The 17,252-nt window shown below is 41.4% G+C and overlaps 1 protein-coding gene across 22 annotated transcripts in view; it reads right to left on the bottom strand.

The window, feature by feature from the left end:
- Positions 1 to 17,252, bottom strand: part of TRAK1 (trafficking kinesin protein 1) — a 137,582-nt gene that overhangs the window by 89,425 nt on the left and 30,905 nt on the right. For 2 of the 22 annotated variants that reach the window (XM_040546333.1, XM_040546334.1), the window contains exon 1: positions 16,763 to 17,224. The exons of 11 other annotated variants lie outside the window; for them this stretch is intronic. In XM_040546333.1, the coding sequence (XP_040402267.1) occupies positions 16,763 to 16,848 (86 nt within the window). In that variant the 5' untranslated portion in view covers positions 16,849 to 17,224. Of the gene's footprint in view, positions 1 to 2,302; positions 2,324 to 5,074; positions 5,096 to 7,786; positions 7,994 to 8,135; positions 8,181 to 8,767; positions 8,910 to 16,762; positions 17,225 to 17,252 lie in introns of those variants that run through there. 9 more of the 22 variants (XM_040546335.1, XM_040546336.1, XM_040546361.1 and 6 more) reach the window with 8 other exon arrangements.

Raw genomic sequence — 17,252 nt, 5'->3', positions numbered from 1 at the left:
GCTCTCATGCTTTACCTACGTCAGCTGGGTCAGCAGCACGGTTTTGCAGCAAACCCATTTACTGTGGGGCTAGCTGGTTTCTTGGAACAACTCTGGTCTGCTTTTGGTGCACAACTCCCTTTTGAGGGAAAGAACCTGAGCCCTCTGCTACAGGGTGTGCTTCAAATGCAGCCTGCTGCTGAGCAGAGACACGGTGAGACTTCAAATAACCATATGGGCTACATCACCGCAAGGTCATCTGACACATACCTACACCATTTCTCTCCTTCAGAAAGCTTCAAACTGCACAGGTAGTGGGGACATTCAGCATGTGGTGCCAAGCTAAATCTAATCTGAACTAATCCACCCAAATCAACAATGCAGATCTGGGAAACTTCAGTGCCAACAACTTTGATCTACTCACCCGTCCCCACTGACCAAAGTATTTGTTAATTTAGACAGAGCCTCTGGGTACCAAGGGATTGAGGGAGTTTTCCACCCTCAGCATCTACAGGATCAGAGCTCTGTAGCTCCCGGCATTTTCATTTATTAAATCTGATGGTTAAATACTTCAGAGGGTTTCAGGATGTGCAAATGTCTCCCTTTTATGTTCTTGCAAAAGTCCCACCAGAAAGGTTCTTCCCTATGTTGTACAACACTTTGTAAATTCACTAAACAACTGTTTTACCAAGTCTGCTAAGTTTTACTACGTTCTTTATGAACAACTATCAGGCTTCTTATTTACATGAAAAACTTGCTTCGGATGCAAATACCCCACCTAGACACTGGAGTGAACCAAAGCCAGTTTTTATATGCCCAGTCTGTGAAACAGATTAACATGCTGTCCTATCCCCCAGGAATTCAGATTAGAGTCCTCGGTCTGCATTTTGGAAAATAATCACTGAATTGACCAAAGCAACTTAGTAAGACTTGATTCCAGCATGCAACATGCTCATTTCTTTGAAATTCACATCTTACATCTACAAAAGGTGTTTTTTTGTTTGTTTTTTTATTATTATTAAAAAAGATTTTTTTCACTAAGTGAGCAGATGGGCTCAAGTGTCAGTCAAAACGTTTACACCAATTTCAATACGCTTTGTCAGACCAGAAAGAAACCACCATTTGCAATAGGTCTGGCTTTAAGATACATATGGACTCACTTTAAGGTGAAGACTGAATTTGATCCCAAATAATTTTGAGTAGTTTTAGTCTTGTGTTTCATTATATACCCTCCTGTATAATAAGGGTTTATTTTCCACTCAAAAGCTAGCTTTTAAATAAGCAGAATGCTGACTGCTCAGTTAAACCTAGCTAGAGAGAGGGACGTAAACAGTTAAAGTGTTATATAAGAGTGACACAAAGTGATAATTTATTTACCATCCAACACCTTATATAAAAACAAGTACTGCATTTCTGATATTAGAATAGATCAATTATTTATTTTTATTTTTTTACAGCAAATTCATGGAACAAGCATCTTGGACAACTTTAAACTACAACCTTATCCAAAGTTTTAAAGCCATTCAAGAACCTTTTAATTAAACATCTTTCCTAGATTACCCTGAAGACAATACTGCCTCTCTCTTAACAGGGTTTTTGCGTCCAGTGACTCAGGCAGCCTGCTGCTACCCCAACATCACACAGACCATTTTACTCAAGTTTTGTATTACTTTTAAACTATATCCCAGGCTTTTCTTTTCTTTTTTTTTTTTTCCTCCCCTCTCTCCTCAGAGAGGTGTTGGGAATCTTTTGGTTTAGCCAAATTCAATATTTTTTAGGCAAGTATCACCACCACGTGGTTATGTCACTTGCACTGCTGTGAAGGACCTTCTCAGGGGTGTGCCTTCCCAAGGATAGACTCTCCTGCATGTGAAACCATTAAAGAAGGTTTCCAAGCCGAAGATTTGAAGGCCTTCTAGAATCACTTTTTATGAAAGTGTCATAACCAGCAAGTATTAAGCATGTGAAGGCATCCAAAAGGAGAATACCTGATTATCAGCCAGTGGCATGGCAATGTCATTTAGAATTTAAAAAGTCACCATTACAGCAAAAGCCAGAATATCAACAGCAATAACCAAAAAGCTGATTAAGTGATAATATAAACATGTAATGCCTAAAACCTTAACCTCTGTGTCCAAATCTGCTGTTGCGACCTTGTTTGGCCTCCTTTGACGAGTAAGTCATCAATCAAGACTGAGGCATCGTTCTCAAAAAGTAACACCAGTCAAAACACCACAAATAAAAACCTCCATAAAGGCAAAACCAAACAACAACAGCAACAACAAAAGGCACCACTGTTGCCCACAAACCAAAAGTTTCTCACCACTAGGTCTGGCCCTTCAGCAGGAGCCCATCAGTCTCTTCCCCTGAGGGCAAGGCAAAGCGGGAGCACGCTGCAGGACAAACCCTCACTTTGACCTTCACAGCTGTGAGTGCCCAAGCGTGTGCTCATCCAGCCTTCTGTCACACTGCCCTTTCTCTGAAGTTCCTTGATGCAACGGTGGAGGGCTCTATAAATAGTTCTTCCTTGTGTAAGACTTGCATTACACAGGGAGCTTTGTACAGCTCCCTTGCCTTCTAATGTAATGCAGGCCACCAAACTTGCCCTCCCTCTTCCCACTCCAACTAGTGAACAAATAAACTGGAAACAGATAGAAAAAAAAGCGCATCCCCTTTCCTGCAATGCCCCATGCTGCTGGCTTGGAGGCCTCAGCTAGACGTGCTGTACCTGGCTCAGACAGGGAAAGCTGTTTGAGCCACCACCACCACCAGGGTGAGCGCCGTATGCGAGCTGCTCACAGAGGTGGAGCGACTCAAGATGGGCACACATCAAGGGGCATGGTCCAACACTCCCTGAACTAAAAGAAATGATCTAATGACTTCAAACACACACACAAAACAACACAATCATGTGCGATTAGGTTGCCACTGTATTTAGCATGTATAAAGTCCTGCCTCATACACAACCAATACCCGAGCTAAACTACATGAACATCAGCTTCAGTACATTAACACATGATCTGCCTAACAGCATGCCTCTTAATACCACTGGAAAAAAAAAAAAAAAAAAGGACATGTCAAGGACCTGTCAGACAGTTCAGGTATGGTGGAAACTATTACACCAGCAGCAAACCAGGTCTTCAAACATTATGGATGGGAACAATGTCAACAGAAACCTGAGAAGTGGTGTTGATACACCACAAGAGCTTAAACCTCCCCAGTTTATCCCCAGTTATCCTCCTCAGTTATACTCTCTACTGCTCCACAAGCCTCAAAGACCTTCAGAAGCTGGGTATGTGTTCAGTGCAGCTTTTCTGCTAGCTGGGAGAAGCTGTGGGATGACCACAACTTCTTCAAAATTCAGCAGAAGAGGTGATAACACTGCCTGTGCTCTCAAAACATGGGCTCATTTCCTACCCACAGTAAGGACGAGCAAGAGCACTCGACCAGAAGTGGAACACAGAAGAGAAGCACAAACACATAAGCACACACCAACTAGTTACTAGTAAGGGAGAAAGAAAAACAAACAGAAACCCAACAACCCTACTGAACAATGACTGGGCCTAAGACACCACGCAGTATGTAAAGTTATTAAAATATGTTACCATTCCAAGCCAAAGCAATGATCAGCCAGCTGAGCTGTACCTTCTTCCTCAGGACAACATAGAAACGCAGGTGAAAACAGTGACAGCAGCTGAAAGACCATGCTATAACACTGGTTCCCCCACCACTATTTCTATTTAAACAAAGATACAATTAAACCTACCTGCTAACAAAGCAGGGCCAAGAGATTTGGCCAAGTAACACTAAACAAAGAACAGACTGACTCAAACCAGATATTTATCATGATTTAAAACTGGAGGGGAGTGGATTTAAATCTTGTTTTGCATTACTATTGTTTTTCTCCTATTGAACAAGGATTTTCTGAATTTCTCACTTTACACAATTATTTTTAAGGGTCTGTGTAGAGTTGGCATAATTTAAACTAAAAATGCCAAAAACACCAACAAAATAAACAAAAAAACAATAACCCACCATCACCACCACAATAAAAAAAAAAAAAACATTGTTTTACAGGACTGGAAAAGTGTCATTGTTTCAAATCTCCATAGCAGTCTTTCCAAAATATTTACATAAAATATCGACAATGTTTACATAAAATATCACATAACAGAACGAAAACTGCTGCTCACAAGTACAGTGATAGGATGAGAATGGGCTGAGAGGAACCAACAAGGAAACAACAAATCCCCTGCAAGCAGTCCTAACAATAAATAAACAAACCCATGGCTGCTGTGTCCTGATCCACCTACCTTCAGGCTGGGATTTACTGCTTTGGACCAGTTGAATAAACATATACAAAGAAAATAAAGAAAAACTAAACATCTGTTTAGTAAGGATGTCCTGTTCTTCCAGAAAATAAGAAAATAATCACCCCACGTTTCTTCCTACTGCTAGCAGCCATTGCAGAGGCGGGTATTAGGAAGCTCACCACCAAGACATGCCCTCCCACCAATTCCTGCCCTGCACAGGATGCTAAGAAGACCTGGCAGCATTGGTGCCCAGGCTCCCTGGCAGGGAGCCTCCGCATGTGCTCCAGCTGCTGGCACTCTCCCCGAGAGCCTCCTTGCTCTTCAGGGATGCCTTACAACCCTAAATGTGCAAAGAGCTCCTAGAAGCTACTCCACAGCTTCTTAACTGGCTGTTAAAACCACCGTGCCTCATATCCACCTTCTTTTGTTGTCTTTATGTAGTCATGTTGTTTTTATGTAGCATAGTGCTTTCAGCCATATGATATTGTGTTTTAGGCCGTGTGGGAACCAAACCCCGCCCTCTCGCAGGCTCTGTAATCGCAGCCCCTCTCCAAAGCTCTGGGCTGGGAAGAAACGCAGCAGGCTGACGCCCTCTTGAACGCAGACAAAGCCAGACCTCCAGCGCTTGCGGATACACAGGCCTCAAAAGCCACTTTAGGTACCAGTGTCAGGGAGAGACACAACACGACTACAAATTCCTAAGCACCCAGCAACCCTGGGCCTTTTACCAAGCTTCGGTCACATGGAGCCACTGACTAAAGAGGCTGCATCTCAACACATACCATTCCCATGCGGGGCTGCTCTCCCTCGGCCTCCATACAAGTTAGAGGTACAGCAACAGGGAGAAGCCTGACAGCTGCCCTCAAACACCTACGATGTAGTTCAGAAACTGGCACAATCGTTGTCTCGAGTCATCCTTCTGCTTACCGGCCTTGTGTGCAAACGTCAAAAATGACATAGCAAAGTAACAATTCCCTGTTTAAAGGGCGCTCTGTATCCCCGGTATATTACCATATACATGCATCTGTGTTCTTGGGAACCCAGGGATGTTTATCTTAACAACAGGCTGTGGAATTTGAGGAAACTGGGCCAATTATCTGTGGCTTGGTGCCATTAAAGTCAAAGTTGCACTAGCAGAGAGTTTGGAACGGTGTTTTTAGAAAATTCCAGGGGAATTAAATGAACATGGCAATACAACACTGTGATTCAGTCTTTATAAAAACAAAAAACCCCACTACACTCCTTAAATGAGAGAACTACACAAGTTAATAGGTAACAATGCAAATTAAGAATTAAGAAGTCTTGCTTCCCTTCCAGACTAAACCATCATTCTTAATTGTGTAATGAAGCTGAAATCCAGCGTCGTGGTTTTCCCAAAGGACCACAAAAATAAAACCCTAACCCACTCAGCAGTGAAGGATCAAGTTTTTCCAAGAGTCTGGAAACCGATTTGGGAAAATAATCACAATAGTGCTTAAACATGGTGCTTTTGAAGTCATCCTCGGGGACCTATGTGTAGATACATATTCTCCAGAACGCAGGGCAGATGATTCTGGACATTGAATTTCCTCTACACACCAGAGTCAAGACACAGGCCTTAAGAAAGCAGTTAGCCAAACTGCCCCTGCCAGCCACTGCTCTGCTGATGATGGAGGAAGAACTCGAACTGCTGTACGTGGACCAGGCAAGCTGACCTGCTTACCAATCAGTCAGTTGAGTTCCCCACTTATCAGCGTGCCTTATGACTTATTCATATCTTAACACCCAGTCAGAAAGCATTCTGAGTATACCAACAGCCTGAGGCGAGCGAGCAAGCCAGCTTTCAGTGAGGAGAAATAGCTCTTGGACAAACATTATTCCTATGTCAAGGATTCTTTCCTTTGTGTGCTTTACAGCTCCACTGGTAGATGGAAATTTCTCTGAAAACTCATTTTTCACTATATCAAAAGCAACCCTAGCATATGCAATGAGATGACCTGGACAAATCTGGTCAAATACTTCAGACATGGTAAAGCTGGAAGTACACAGAATAACATATAGGTCTACAAGTTTGGGGAAAATAGCATTTGAAGCTTACACACACTTCTTTCAACTGAAAAACATACAAAAATATTACTAATTGGCTTTGTTCCCAGTTGAAAAGAAAGCATCCCACAATACAAGCACAATGCTTAGAAATGTCTTCCTTCAAAATGTTATTTTCATGGTCTAAATGTGGCAGAGTTTGGAAGATACTGGTCTAAGGAAGGTAAAGGCCTTATCTGCCTCAGAACCAGAACTGGGATTCGTTTTCCTTGACTCATGAACATACTCTATCACAAGCAAAATTATCCTTCCCAATACTTACTTTTCCATAAAATGATAATATTTACCCAGATGTAAGACTGGAACATATCCCAGACTTTCAATGTCCACAGTTACATTTGAAGATGATTAAAACTACAACACCATAAGAAAGTATCACTAAAACCAAAGTAATTGCCTGTTTCAAAGACTTTCACACTCTTTGCTGCTTGTGCACAAGCAAGCTTCTGTCGAGGGAGTAGTGCAAGATTTAGATTTCTAGATTAACAAGCAAAATGGAAAGTAAGGCCTACATGTACAATCCTGAATATAAACACAGGATTTCCTGAAAGGAACAGACCGCTTTACCTACGCTGTAAATCCCCTGTGAACATTGCTCATTTGGCATACAAACTCTCTACTGATTGAAAACAGGTAAATGAAGAAGCCAAGATTTGACAGCTGAAGCCAATAATATTTAGAAGTGCTTTGAGACAGAGCACCCTGAATTTCACTATTTAGCTCTCAATATTTTTTTGGCTCTCTGTCCAGTATGTTCTAGCAACAGACATCAAAGCTTTACCATATCTCTTTTGCTGGCAGGAAAGAATATGACACTCTCCATGCTACTGAACAAGCTCCAGGGAGCACTTCTTGCAACTTCACCTGGCAGACCGGGAAAAAGGAACTCTCTTGGAAGTTGTTGCACACCTCATCATTAAAAGAGTATTTTTAGAAAAGTACTTCTGTATCCTCTATAGGCACTGACTTCCCTGAAATGAAGTCACTCCATTTAACTCCTTCTATAACTCACCTGGAAAAGCTTTCAATCCAAATACAGTCATGCTTTAAGCACAAGCAAGTTGACATATTACACAGTATCTGTCTGAGGTTTGGGGATCTAATAGAATTTTCCACAATAAATGTTGAATTGTCATCACAAAGCATGCCCAACAGCAGTAGAGATCTCCAAGCCATTACTTCCCCCATAGAGCTACCGGTTTTTGCTTTGTTTAACAAATTATTGGGTACCCTTTCAATCAGAAGAACACAGTAGTCTATTAAGCCATTCATGAATCAGTTCAAGCAAATGTAACAACCATATTCCAAAGTGGAAACTGCAATTTTTCCCCTTCCAGGACGCAGGGAATTAAACATTACAGTTATTCCTCACGCAAAGTAGAGACCAGGGTACGCTAGACCACCCTTACCTCCCCTGCTGTTCTGGATCCAGACTCAAGCCTCCAGAAGCACACTGTTGTTTGTCTGTACCAGCTCGAGGGTTCAGCAAAGACACAGCGTCCCATTACTACTAAGAACCATTTTCTGGTCTTCTCAGTAGAATATTAGCCAAAACTCAGAAATTGTAGCCTTGTAATATTATAGGGCTCTTTTATAGGCTCTTACATCTTCGCAATGTCTGATCGCCCACTGCAGAGAAGCTCGGTTTTCACATGCCTGTCCCTCACCACAGAAAGAAGGGGGAGGAGGACGACAAGTGCAGATAGTTCATTTATATTATTAAATAGAAAATAAAAATTCATCAAGAAAATGCCCTACCGATATTCATCACTGCACTGGAGCCTCCATGGGAGGAACAGGAAGCACAGCAACAGTTTCCCGTGACTCAGGCCTAGCAATAATTCCTGTGTAAACTTCTATCATCAGCAGCAACTGACACATCAATGCCAAAATAAGCCACTCTCTATAGTTAGAAAGAGTAGCCAGCTTTGAGGCAGCAGTAAGTCTAGCACAGCCCCTCAGGGCTGAATGCCTTGGTGGTGACAAGCTGCACCAGAGCCTTCCCAGAGCTCTTTCCTTACAAGAGATCCACAGGTTTCCATCACAGACCTGCAGTTCTGCTGCTCCTCCTGCCCTTGCTCCCAAATTGCTGCTCGGTCCAGACTCCACCACCACCTGAGGCCGCACAGCTGCCTGCACACCCTGCCCGGTCTCTGCTGTTTGAGCAAGGCATGCTGCTGCCCCCTTCTCTGCAGGAAGAACCGCTGCTGAAATGCCCTCTTCCTCAGCCCCTCTCTACCTACACCGAGTGCAATAAAAACAAGAGAGTTTATTAGTAAGCAGGAGGAAAAGGTCATCCACTTGACTTGGATCCATGACTTTCTAGGCTAAGATCGCTTGCAAAGTGTGCCAGAAGGGCCAGATAAGAGACCAGTTTTGCCTGAACTCACCGTGAAAGCGCAGGGAAACAATACAGCGCACACCTGTAAGGTCTCCCGCAGGGCCCTTTGGCCAAATGAGGGCTAGCACGCCAGTGCAGGTACTGAACAGAAAGGTGTGTTACAGCTCCCACCGATTTCAGTGTAGCCAATGGAAATCTACAGTGAGGTAGGAAAAAAACAACACAGAACAAGTTCAGTAGCAGACAACAGGTCACTTAACAGCTGGTACTGCATTTTGGGGTATTTCTGCAAGTTTTCCCCTCCTAACTTTTGCATAAAAGTGTCACTTCTTAGGTTCCCATTCTTTCTCTAGCTTGTTCAGACCTGAATGTACTGAGCACACAAAGAACAGAGCCACTTGTTAACTGTTCAAAGGCCTCTATATAGAGGTACCCAGTTACAGCACAATTAACAAAACATACAAAACCTAAACAGGTAGCACAAAAGAATATATTCTTGCTATTAAAGTGCACGTATCAAGTACTAGCATAATATTTAGTATAATATTTAGCAGAAGGTTTCGAGATTCAGACAAATTTTTCCTCTTTCTCCTTGCATAAATTTATTCTTATTTCATAGGAACTTTCCTTTTTTGCAGCCATGCATCTCTGCTATGTCACTGAAGCTATATTAATTTATCCTGCTCAGCTCTTTATTTTTTTATTTTACTTTTATTTATTTTAAAACTCAGTTCTGGTAATTTTGATGCACGGTATTGCACAGCAGTAGCGCATAATCCTACAGATGAAGAGAGGAAGAGAGGCTGAGCCTGCTCTATCCGTGCTCTAAAGGTACCTGCAGACCCTACAGCTGCACAGTGCTCCCTGGCAGTGCAAAGAAAGTGGCAACCAGACAGGACACCAGCCACATCATTCATACATTCCCCAGGACAGCCGTCAGGCTGAGAGAGAGAGACACACATGCCATCAGCCTTAAAGCCAAACATCTAATGTTTAGCTACCATAGCACGGTTTGCATTCATCATCAGTTCCTCTAGCTGCAAGACACAGGGCACCACCATATCCATTGGGTTTAACTATCATGGCCTGCGTTCTTCAGATGAATTACAAATAGCTGTAAAAATAAAGCTCAACTTCAGCTTAGCAAGTTTGCAATTTTATCACAATACACCACGTTCTACATGACAGTGGATAGAAAATACCTGACCTGACAAAGTTGAAGTGCCATATGCAGAAGTTTCCTAGAGTTAAACATCCTGCATGGGCAGAGTTGCACAACCAGATTAAGCCCAACAAAATCTTGAAGACTGCACACATAGCACAGAAGTCAGCCCCCCCACAATAATCTCAGCATGGCACACCAGACGAAATGAAGGAAGATGACGCTCCAGTATGAACGTATCCAGACTGACTTGTGGAAACAAGATGACATACATTTGAAAAGATATTTTCATTTGGGTGAATGAAAAAAGAAAGAAAAAAGCTTTTCCTATCAGGTGGATGACAGTATCCCTGGTATGAAGAGATAGTATGGTGGCACATATAAAGCCTAACAATAAACAGTAGAAAGACAGATGGCTGATCTTTTACTTCGGCATGCCTACAACTGCTGGATTTCACGGAACCTTGTTTTATTAAGCACTGTAGCAACTGATACTGCTTAGCTTACTTTACCTTTGGTGTCTCCACAGCAATGAAACGCACATCACTGAGAAGTTTCTGCTATGTGGCAATGTTCCCAGGTATGTCATTTAGAGAAGTCTCAAGCAGCTTTGAATTCCATTTTGAATTCTCTACCTGCAAATTTTATTTGCGAAGATTAACATGATAGCCAAGAAAAGCACATTCACTCAGCCATGTGAAGGCTGAAACACCGCGGGTGACCTTTGAATTTATTTCTGTTCTAAATCAAAACACACATTAAAATAAAAAAGAGTTGGAAGGTGGGGGGAGCATGGCAATATACTTAGGGCAGTCTCACTAGGTATATTGCCACCAGGGAAAGACAGCAGCTTTCCTGCTCCAAATTCACAATGCAGCACATAAATGTGCTTACTGTTGGGCCCTCTTGTGCTTTCTGCTAATTTGCTACCTCAGCTGTCTGTATGTACAATAGCTCCATGAATAAAATAGATCAAATTGAAGCACGTGAGGTTTTTATATTATTTTTTCATATACTAAATTTTAATAATTAAAAAGCTGCCTGTACCTTGGTATCATGATCGTATTCAAGGTTCTCCAATTTATAACCAACTCCCTTTTTGGTGACATTGTCTGCATCACCCTTCCCTAGTTACTGTGCAGTCAGAAAAGCCTCGTGGATAAGCAAATGCAGTACACAAACTACCGTCACTCCCACTGCATCCTAAATGACTCAGGTCAGAGCCTTTCCACCAACGCGTGATGAAGAGCAACAGCTCTTGAATTCACTACTGAAAAGGATCTCAAGAAGCTGAGCCTTTGAACATCACCACAGTCCCGAAGGAAGCTTCCCCTTGTGTAACGTTCCCTTAGCGACATGGAGATTATTCCTAGCGCAAGGTATGCTTTTTCTCAAGCTAGCAAACCTGAGAAACATGACGTTTCTTTGCAAGTTACCAGGAAATATGAAGACAGTCAAAAATAGACCTAACAGTGGGGGAATAAAAGGAACCTTTTTCTCCCTTCCCATTGCACACCAGCAGCAGCTCCCTTTTACAGCTCCCCGCCAGGACTCTGTCCCTCGGTGACTCTAAGCGTCTAACCAGGCTGCTAAAAATAGCTTTAGCAACAAGACATGCAAATTATCAGCAGAAAACATTTCTGCAGACCTAGTAACAGCCCCACAGCTTAGTCTGGTGGCATGAGAGACTGAAGAGGCAGACTGAACAACAGTTTATCGAGTCCAGGAAGCCTTCACTGCATGCACATCTCTGCCCATCACAGACAGAACGTGTGTATTTTTTCCAAGGTAATGGATACTTCACAAGCAATCTCAATAAATTGTATTGAAAATGGTATTTTTTCCATGAGCATAAGTGCATTATAAGCAACACCAACTGTAAAATCAGAATATGCTAGAAACCTATCAATAATGTGAAGTACAGTTAAATATACATTAGTCTGCAATTCAGCAGTCCTCCACAATTCTTTCTCTGGATGTCTTTATAACCAACATGTAATAAAGTACGTGATACTTTGTAGGCCATGGCAACACTCAACACTTCAGAAGTTATTTTTCTCACTATAAAATTGTAATAAAACAGGGAGAGATTAAAAGGCTTGCCCAGGTCACCTTTGTGTGGATGCCTGTGGGTTCTGTTATTGCATTGCATGCTATGATCATTACTTCTGGAAAAATGCACAAGATCCTCATCACCCAAAGTCCTGAGCTGCACAATTAAAGGCTAGAGTCTCAAAAAACAACGTGGGGCTTTTCTCCATCAAACCTCGAGACAGGAGAACTTTGATTGCGCTGCATGGAATGCACGAATGCATTAACACCAAAAAATTACCCAGTTGCTTATCCTCTTTTCTGTGGAAAAGACTTCCCTTGTTTAACAGCATGAATTTAATGGAATGAAACATTTGGTTTACATTTAGGAAGGCACTTTTAACAAAACCTACTCCTAATGTAAATGAATCAGATCGATGCTGTCCTTCACACAGATTCTCTCTCAAAAATTTGAGGCAACCATTTCTTGTCAGTAGCAAAGCAATTAGTGAAACATCCAACATCAACTTACAAAGTTTTTAAACGTGAAGATATCCTATCCTACAGAGTCACATGTCACAAAACTGTGACTGCATTAAGAGCTTGCATTTTAAGAAGCCTGGGAGTGATATCAACAACAGTTACTCCACTCTCAGAACACGTTTCAGAAGTATTTTCTCTTGTGCAGTTAAAATCTCCAGCTGCTTTCACACCACCAGTACAGTTTTACCCCAAATAAATTCCTGTGCAGATTTGAAGTGATATTTCAAAGCATATATATATATTTCTTTTTAAATAAAGATTTAGAGTGCTTTTTTTTTTTCTTCTTAAGCTTAAAGTAGATTTTAGCAAAGCAGATTTTTCCGTGGCTACAATAAACACCCAGGGAAGTTCAGGGAGTCCACTCGTCCATTTGTTTTTCCCATGACACGTTCACTGGAGGGCAAGTCACATCAGTTACACTGTGACCTTCCTAGTGATGTTATGTTAATGACCATGCCAGAAACCGAGTTTTCTGGACCCAGTTAAAAATCACTGTGCTGTTGATGTAATAGCTACAATATTGGGAAATACGCAAGTAAACCAGTGCTTATGCCTACCTTGAAAAAGAAAAAGGGGAAAGAGTAGAAAACCCAGCAAAGCTGCATCTTTCAGAGGCAGAGGAGAGTACTTGACTGACCTGTACTTTGCCATTTTAAGATAAATATTTCAAGTTTCTTTTGCTTTCCATTGAAGGAGGGGGTTGAAAGAGTCATGCATCTAAACTTACCTCCTTTCCTCTCAACTTGGAGAGACGAGCATTTTGCCTACCACACACGTTCTCTCTCTCTTTCACCTCTCCAGGAACTTCACTTATGGGCAGAAAAGGAAAAGCCCAGCCCAGAAGTCACCAGTGCTTCTCAGCAAGCTGAACAATACCCTGACCACAGGCATGCGTCTCTTCTTGTTTCACCTTCTTTATCAAAGTCACCAGGAGCAGTACCAAACAAGTTTATTGAAGACTAAACTGCAGGAAGGCTTCCCTGAAAACTGGCTAGCCCAGGACAAGCACCAGTATGAGAGGGCCGATTTTCCTCCACTTTCCCTTGTACAGTTGTGTGTAGCTGTGTAGTAACAGTTGGCAATGCACTACATTTCCTGAGAATAAAGAGTGGGGTTAAGGGAAGGAAACAAACAAACAATCCAGCCAGGAATGAATAAAAATAAGCTCAACGTCTCTTATATCAATACATGTCTAAATTAGAATTTCCACATGATATCTGAGCTATCTATATTAAGCCTCCCAGGCCAAGCTTCCACTAAATTAAGCTCTTGAGTGGCTCAAGTTCACATGATTTTTTGAGCCTAACAAGGCATCCATTCTTTCTGAATCTGCTGTAGTGAAAGTTTCCTTGTCAGCTACATTTTTCAACTTCAGTTCCAGCTCTTTGGTGAAACCCTGAACGTGTCAAGTCAAATGACATAAGGAACAACATTTCATCTCTTTTAGAGCAAAAAGTTTTCAGAATAAAATGTGATCAGATGGGACAGCACCACAGTCGATGAGGAAATAGTTTCGGTATTTAAAAACCCAACAACATGGAAACCACAAGGTGAAATCCTAGGAAAACCTGAGGATTAGAAGTGATAGGAGCATAATTCCTGTACAGCCTGACAATGACTAGCAATGATTTGAAGGCAAGCTATATTGCTCTGAAAGGCCACATGTCCATCCCCATCTTTTATTTTATATTTGAAATGAGTTGTGCAAGAATAACCCAAACTGAAGTCCTAATTAGAAAGGCTAGTAAATGTATTATGAATTAGTCCCAATAGTTTCAGTTCTCTTAAAAGACTGCATTAAGATTTATTCAGCTTTCTTGCTAGTGTCCAAAGACTGCAAGTTTTAGTGCAGACCTACTCTTTGCTTTTATCCAAGCTCCCGTCACCCATTTAGAACCAGGCTGCTCACTGAACAACACCTCAGGACCATAGGGCAGTTTCTAACCACAACCTTCAGGTAGTTTCCTCTGCCTCCAACTTTCTTCTTAGAGTTTGTGTTAATGCCATACACACGGATGACCAGAAAAAATAAAAATATTTCTTTTGTAGTCCACACCATAGATAAATTAAACAGCAACACCCAGAATGCACAAAAGATAGGGGGTGAGGGAGATAAAATAAAATAAAGTGTTGAAAATATTTCTGATTTTAATGTCTTCCTTCAAAAAGACTTCCCATTTTTTTGCTTAATTGCTTAATTTACAAAATTGCTTAATTTACAAAAGGAAAGTAAAGCCATATAAAAATGAAAAAAGGAAAATTTGTCAGATGTATCTCACTCAAGAATACTTTTATTTCTTTAGTCTACTCCCAGTGGACAAGGGCTCCTACTAGAATTTAAGAGCCCTTTGGTTGCAATGTAATCCTACCTGAACTAGTAGGGGCAGGGAAGGAAGAGAGTAAAAGGAGCTAAGAAGACAGGTATTCTTTCTACCTGACATGAACTCTTATCTCTGTCCAACTACAATTTTGCTCCCACAATTTGCAAAGTCATGTTACAGATGCTAACAACTACCATTTTTTTTTCCCATTTCCTTCTCTTTGCTTTCCTACAGTTGTCTAAAAACAGCACTGAGATTTTTTGAGTGTGTTCAGGATTTTAAGTACTGCAGGTAGTGTCAGTCAATGGCATTTTATGAAGTTTGTAAATATGAGGCTTTCGATTAAGAAATTTCAACTTCCTTCAAGTCAGTCCATCACAGAGCAAGGAACAGCTATTACAGGCATTGTTCCAAAGCTAAAAAGCTCCCAAGCATGCAAAGGCCTTTTAAATTGTTTTGGCACAGAGATAAAATGAGTTTTGTAACAAAGAGCATGTGAAAAAAAAAAAAAACAAAACTTGATTTCTTGTTTAACTTGATTAGAAGCAGTTGCAACTTTTTACAAGTTCACTAAATGTGATTATGCTTTTAACAAAGTTCAGACAGAAAAATTGTGGAGTTGTAAAAAGAATCAGTACATTACATATACTTGTTCCTCATTTGATCACAGCAGTGAAGGTTAGTACATTTGAATTTACTGGAAAGCAAACAAGTTCACAGTAACTATGTTTGTTGGGTTAAAAAATTCTGTTCAGTTTTCCCACCTCCCAGTCACCAGAACACAAGCACTTAACTCTGACAGCAACCACATATTTCAGAGCCATCAAGATTTTACAATTACTCTCAAAATAATAGAGGTCTATGAAAAGAGAGTTGATACCTTCTGAAATTCATGTAATAATTTGTAACCATTTTGTCTTTTCCTGTTTGAAAGTTCTGGTTTCAAATTTTAATACAAGCAAGAAAACCAAATTCAAATGTGCTTAATAAAATAATGACACCCCCAGCACAAGTCATCTCTTGTTCCAAAGGAAACACTCGTAACTGAGCTCCTTATATCGTAAGAATTTCCATTTTAACAACAGAACAAAGTCTAGCATACCAGTTAGACAGGTAGCGCTAATAGTATACTTCAGTAAATAGGCTTGAAGTTATCAAAGTACCTGTTAGCATACAAATATTAACACCTCCACTGCCCCTCATGCTCCAGGATCACCAACATTAATAGGTGATACATGATTTATCCATGAACATCCTATGGGTATCCCAAAGAGATGTAAATTCTTTGCAGTCCACAGCCTGCAAAGCTGTACAAATAATTCAGCCTGCACCAATTCACCTGCTGCCATCACAGCAACTGTTTAATAATAGTATCATGACTTAAGATACCTGATGCCCAAAGCAGTTTTGTCTATAGCCTTATAAAATCTTTGATAGCAAAATCTTTGATAACTCAAATTCCTACTGGTTTATCATCAAAAAGAAAAGACAAGACATTATTTTATGGTGGCAGCATTTTAAATAATGTGGCAGTTTACTACCACTAACTTTAGCCTCCGAGGTACAACTCCAATCAGGGGAAGAGGGAGAAAACAGCCAAAATAAAAAGCAATCCTTGACCCCTTCCAGCACGGCACACTGTTGCTGCCCTACTTTTGCCCAACACAGCATAAGCCTCTCCCCCTGCCCCAGAACAAAACCTGTATGTGGCAATACAACAGCAGCTCGGCTCAGACTCCCCGAGAAAGCGGCCAGGCAGCGTTCTGCAGCGCAACAGCTGAAAAACAACACTGAACTAAACTGCAGAGTAAGGCAATCCTAGAAGTACTACAGCAGCATTTGCCATGTTCCCTCTCTTTGTTTGAGCTGATTCAAAACATGGCTAGCAATGCCTCTGCACACACACGACAGACATACTGCACTCAAAGCTAAGCCCTCTGAAGCTCAAAAGCAGGGAATTGCAACCCCACAGCAGCCGGCACCGTACCTGGTTGTCAACTCGTTTTGCTCTTCATCGTCTGCAAAGCGTTCTTCCTTTCTCGAGTCTGCTTCCCCCCTCCAGAATTTCACCATTTGGCTAGCAGGCTCACTTTAAGTGTCACTTCTATTTGTGTTTCCCCCACACGAAGAGCTCTTGATACTGTAAGGTCATTTGAATGCTATTGTAACTTTGGCTCCCGCACAAGTTTCCTCGCCCTCTCTTGGCTGAGCTGTTGCACAAGCTACCAAACTGAGTCAAAGAGAAAGGGTCAGACTACTCCTCTCTTCAGTCTGCTACATTAAAACCTTGATCTTCGGAATACATTTTACAACATCAACATTTTTAACCATGTCCAAATCTTTTAGTCTCAGCACAGAGCTGCGTAGACAACTGTATGCAAACATCCTCTGAAGGGAATACATGTTAGCAAAGCTTCTCCTCAAACATCATAAGCAAAACCAGGGAAACGCATACGAGCATGAAAGCACCACAGAAT

Source organism: Cygnus olor, chromosome 2, assembly GCF_009769625.2.
Source record: "Cygnus olor isolate bCygOlo1 chromosome 2, bCygOlo1.pri.v2, whole genome shotgun sequence".
NCBI classification, from domain to species: Eukaryota; Metazoa; Chordata; class Aves; order Anseriformes; family Anatidae; genus Cygnus; species Cygnus olor.
Note: the sequence above shows the minus strand (reverse complement) of the source record. Positions and strands in the feature narration are given on the sequence as shown.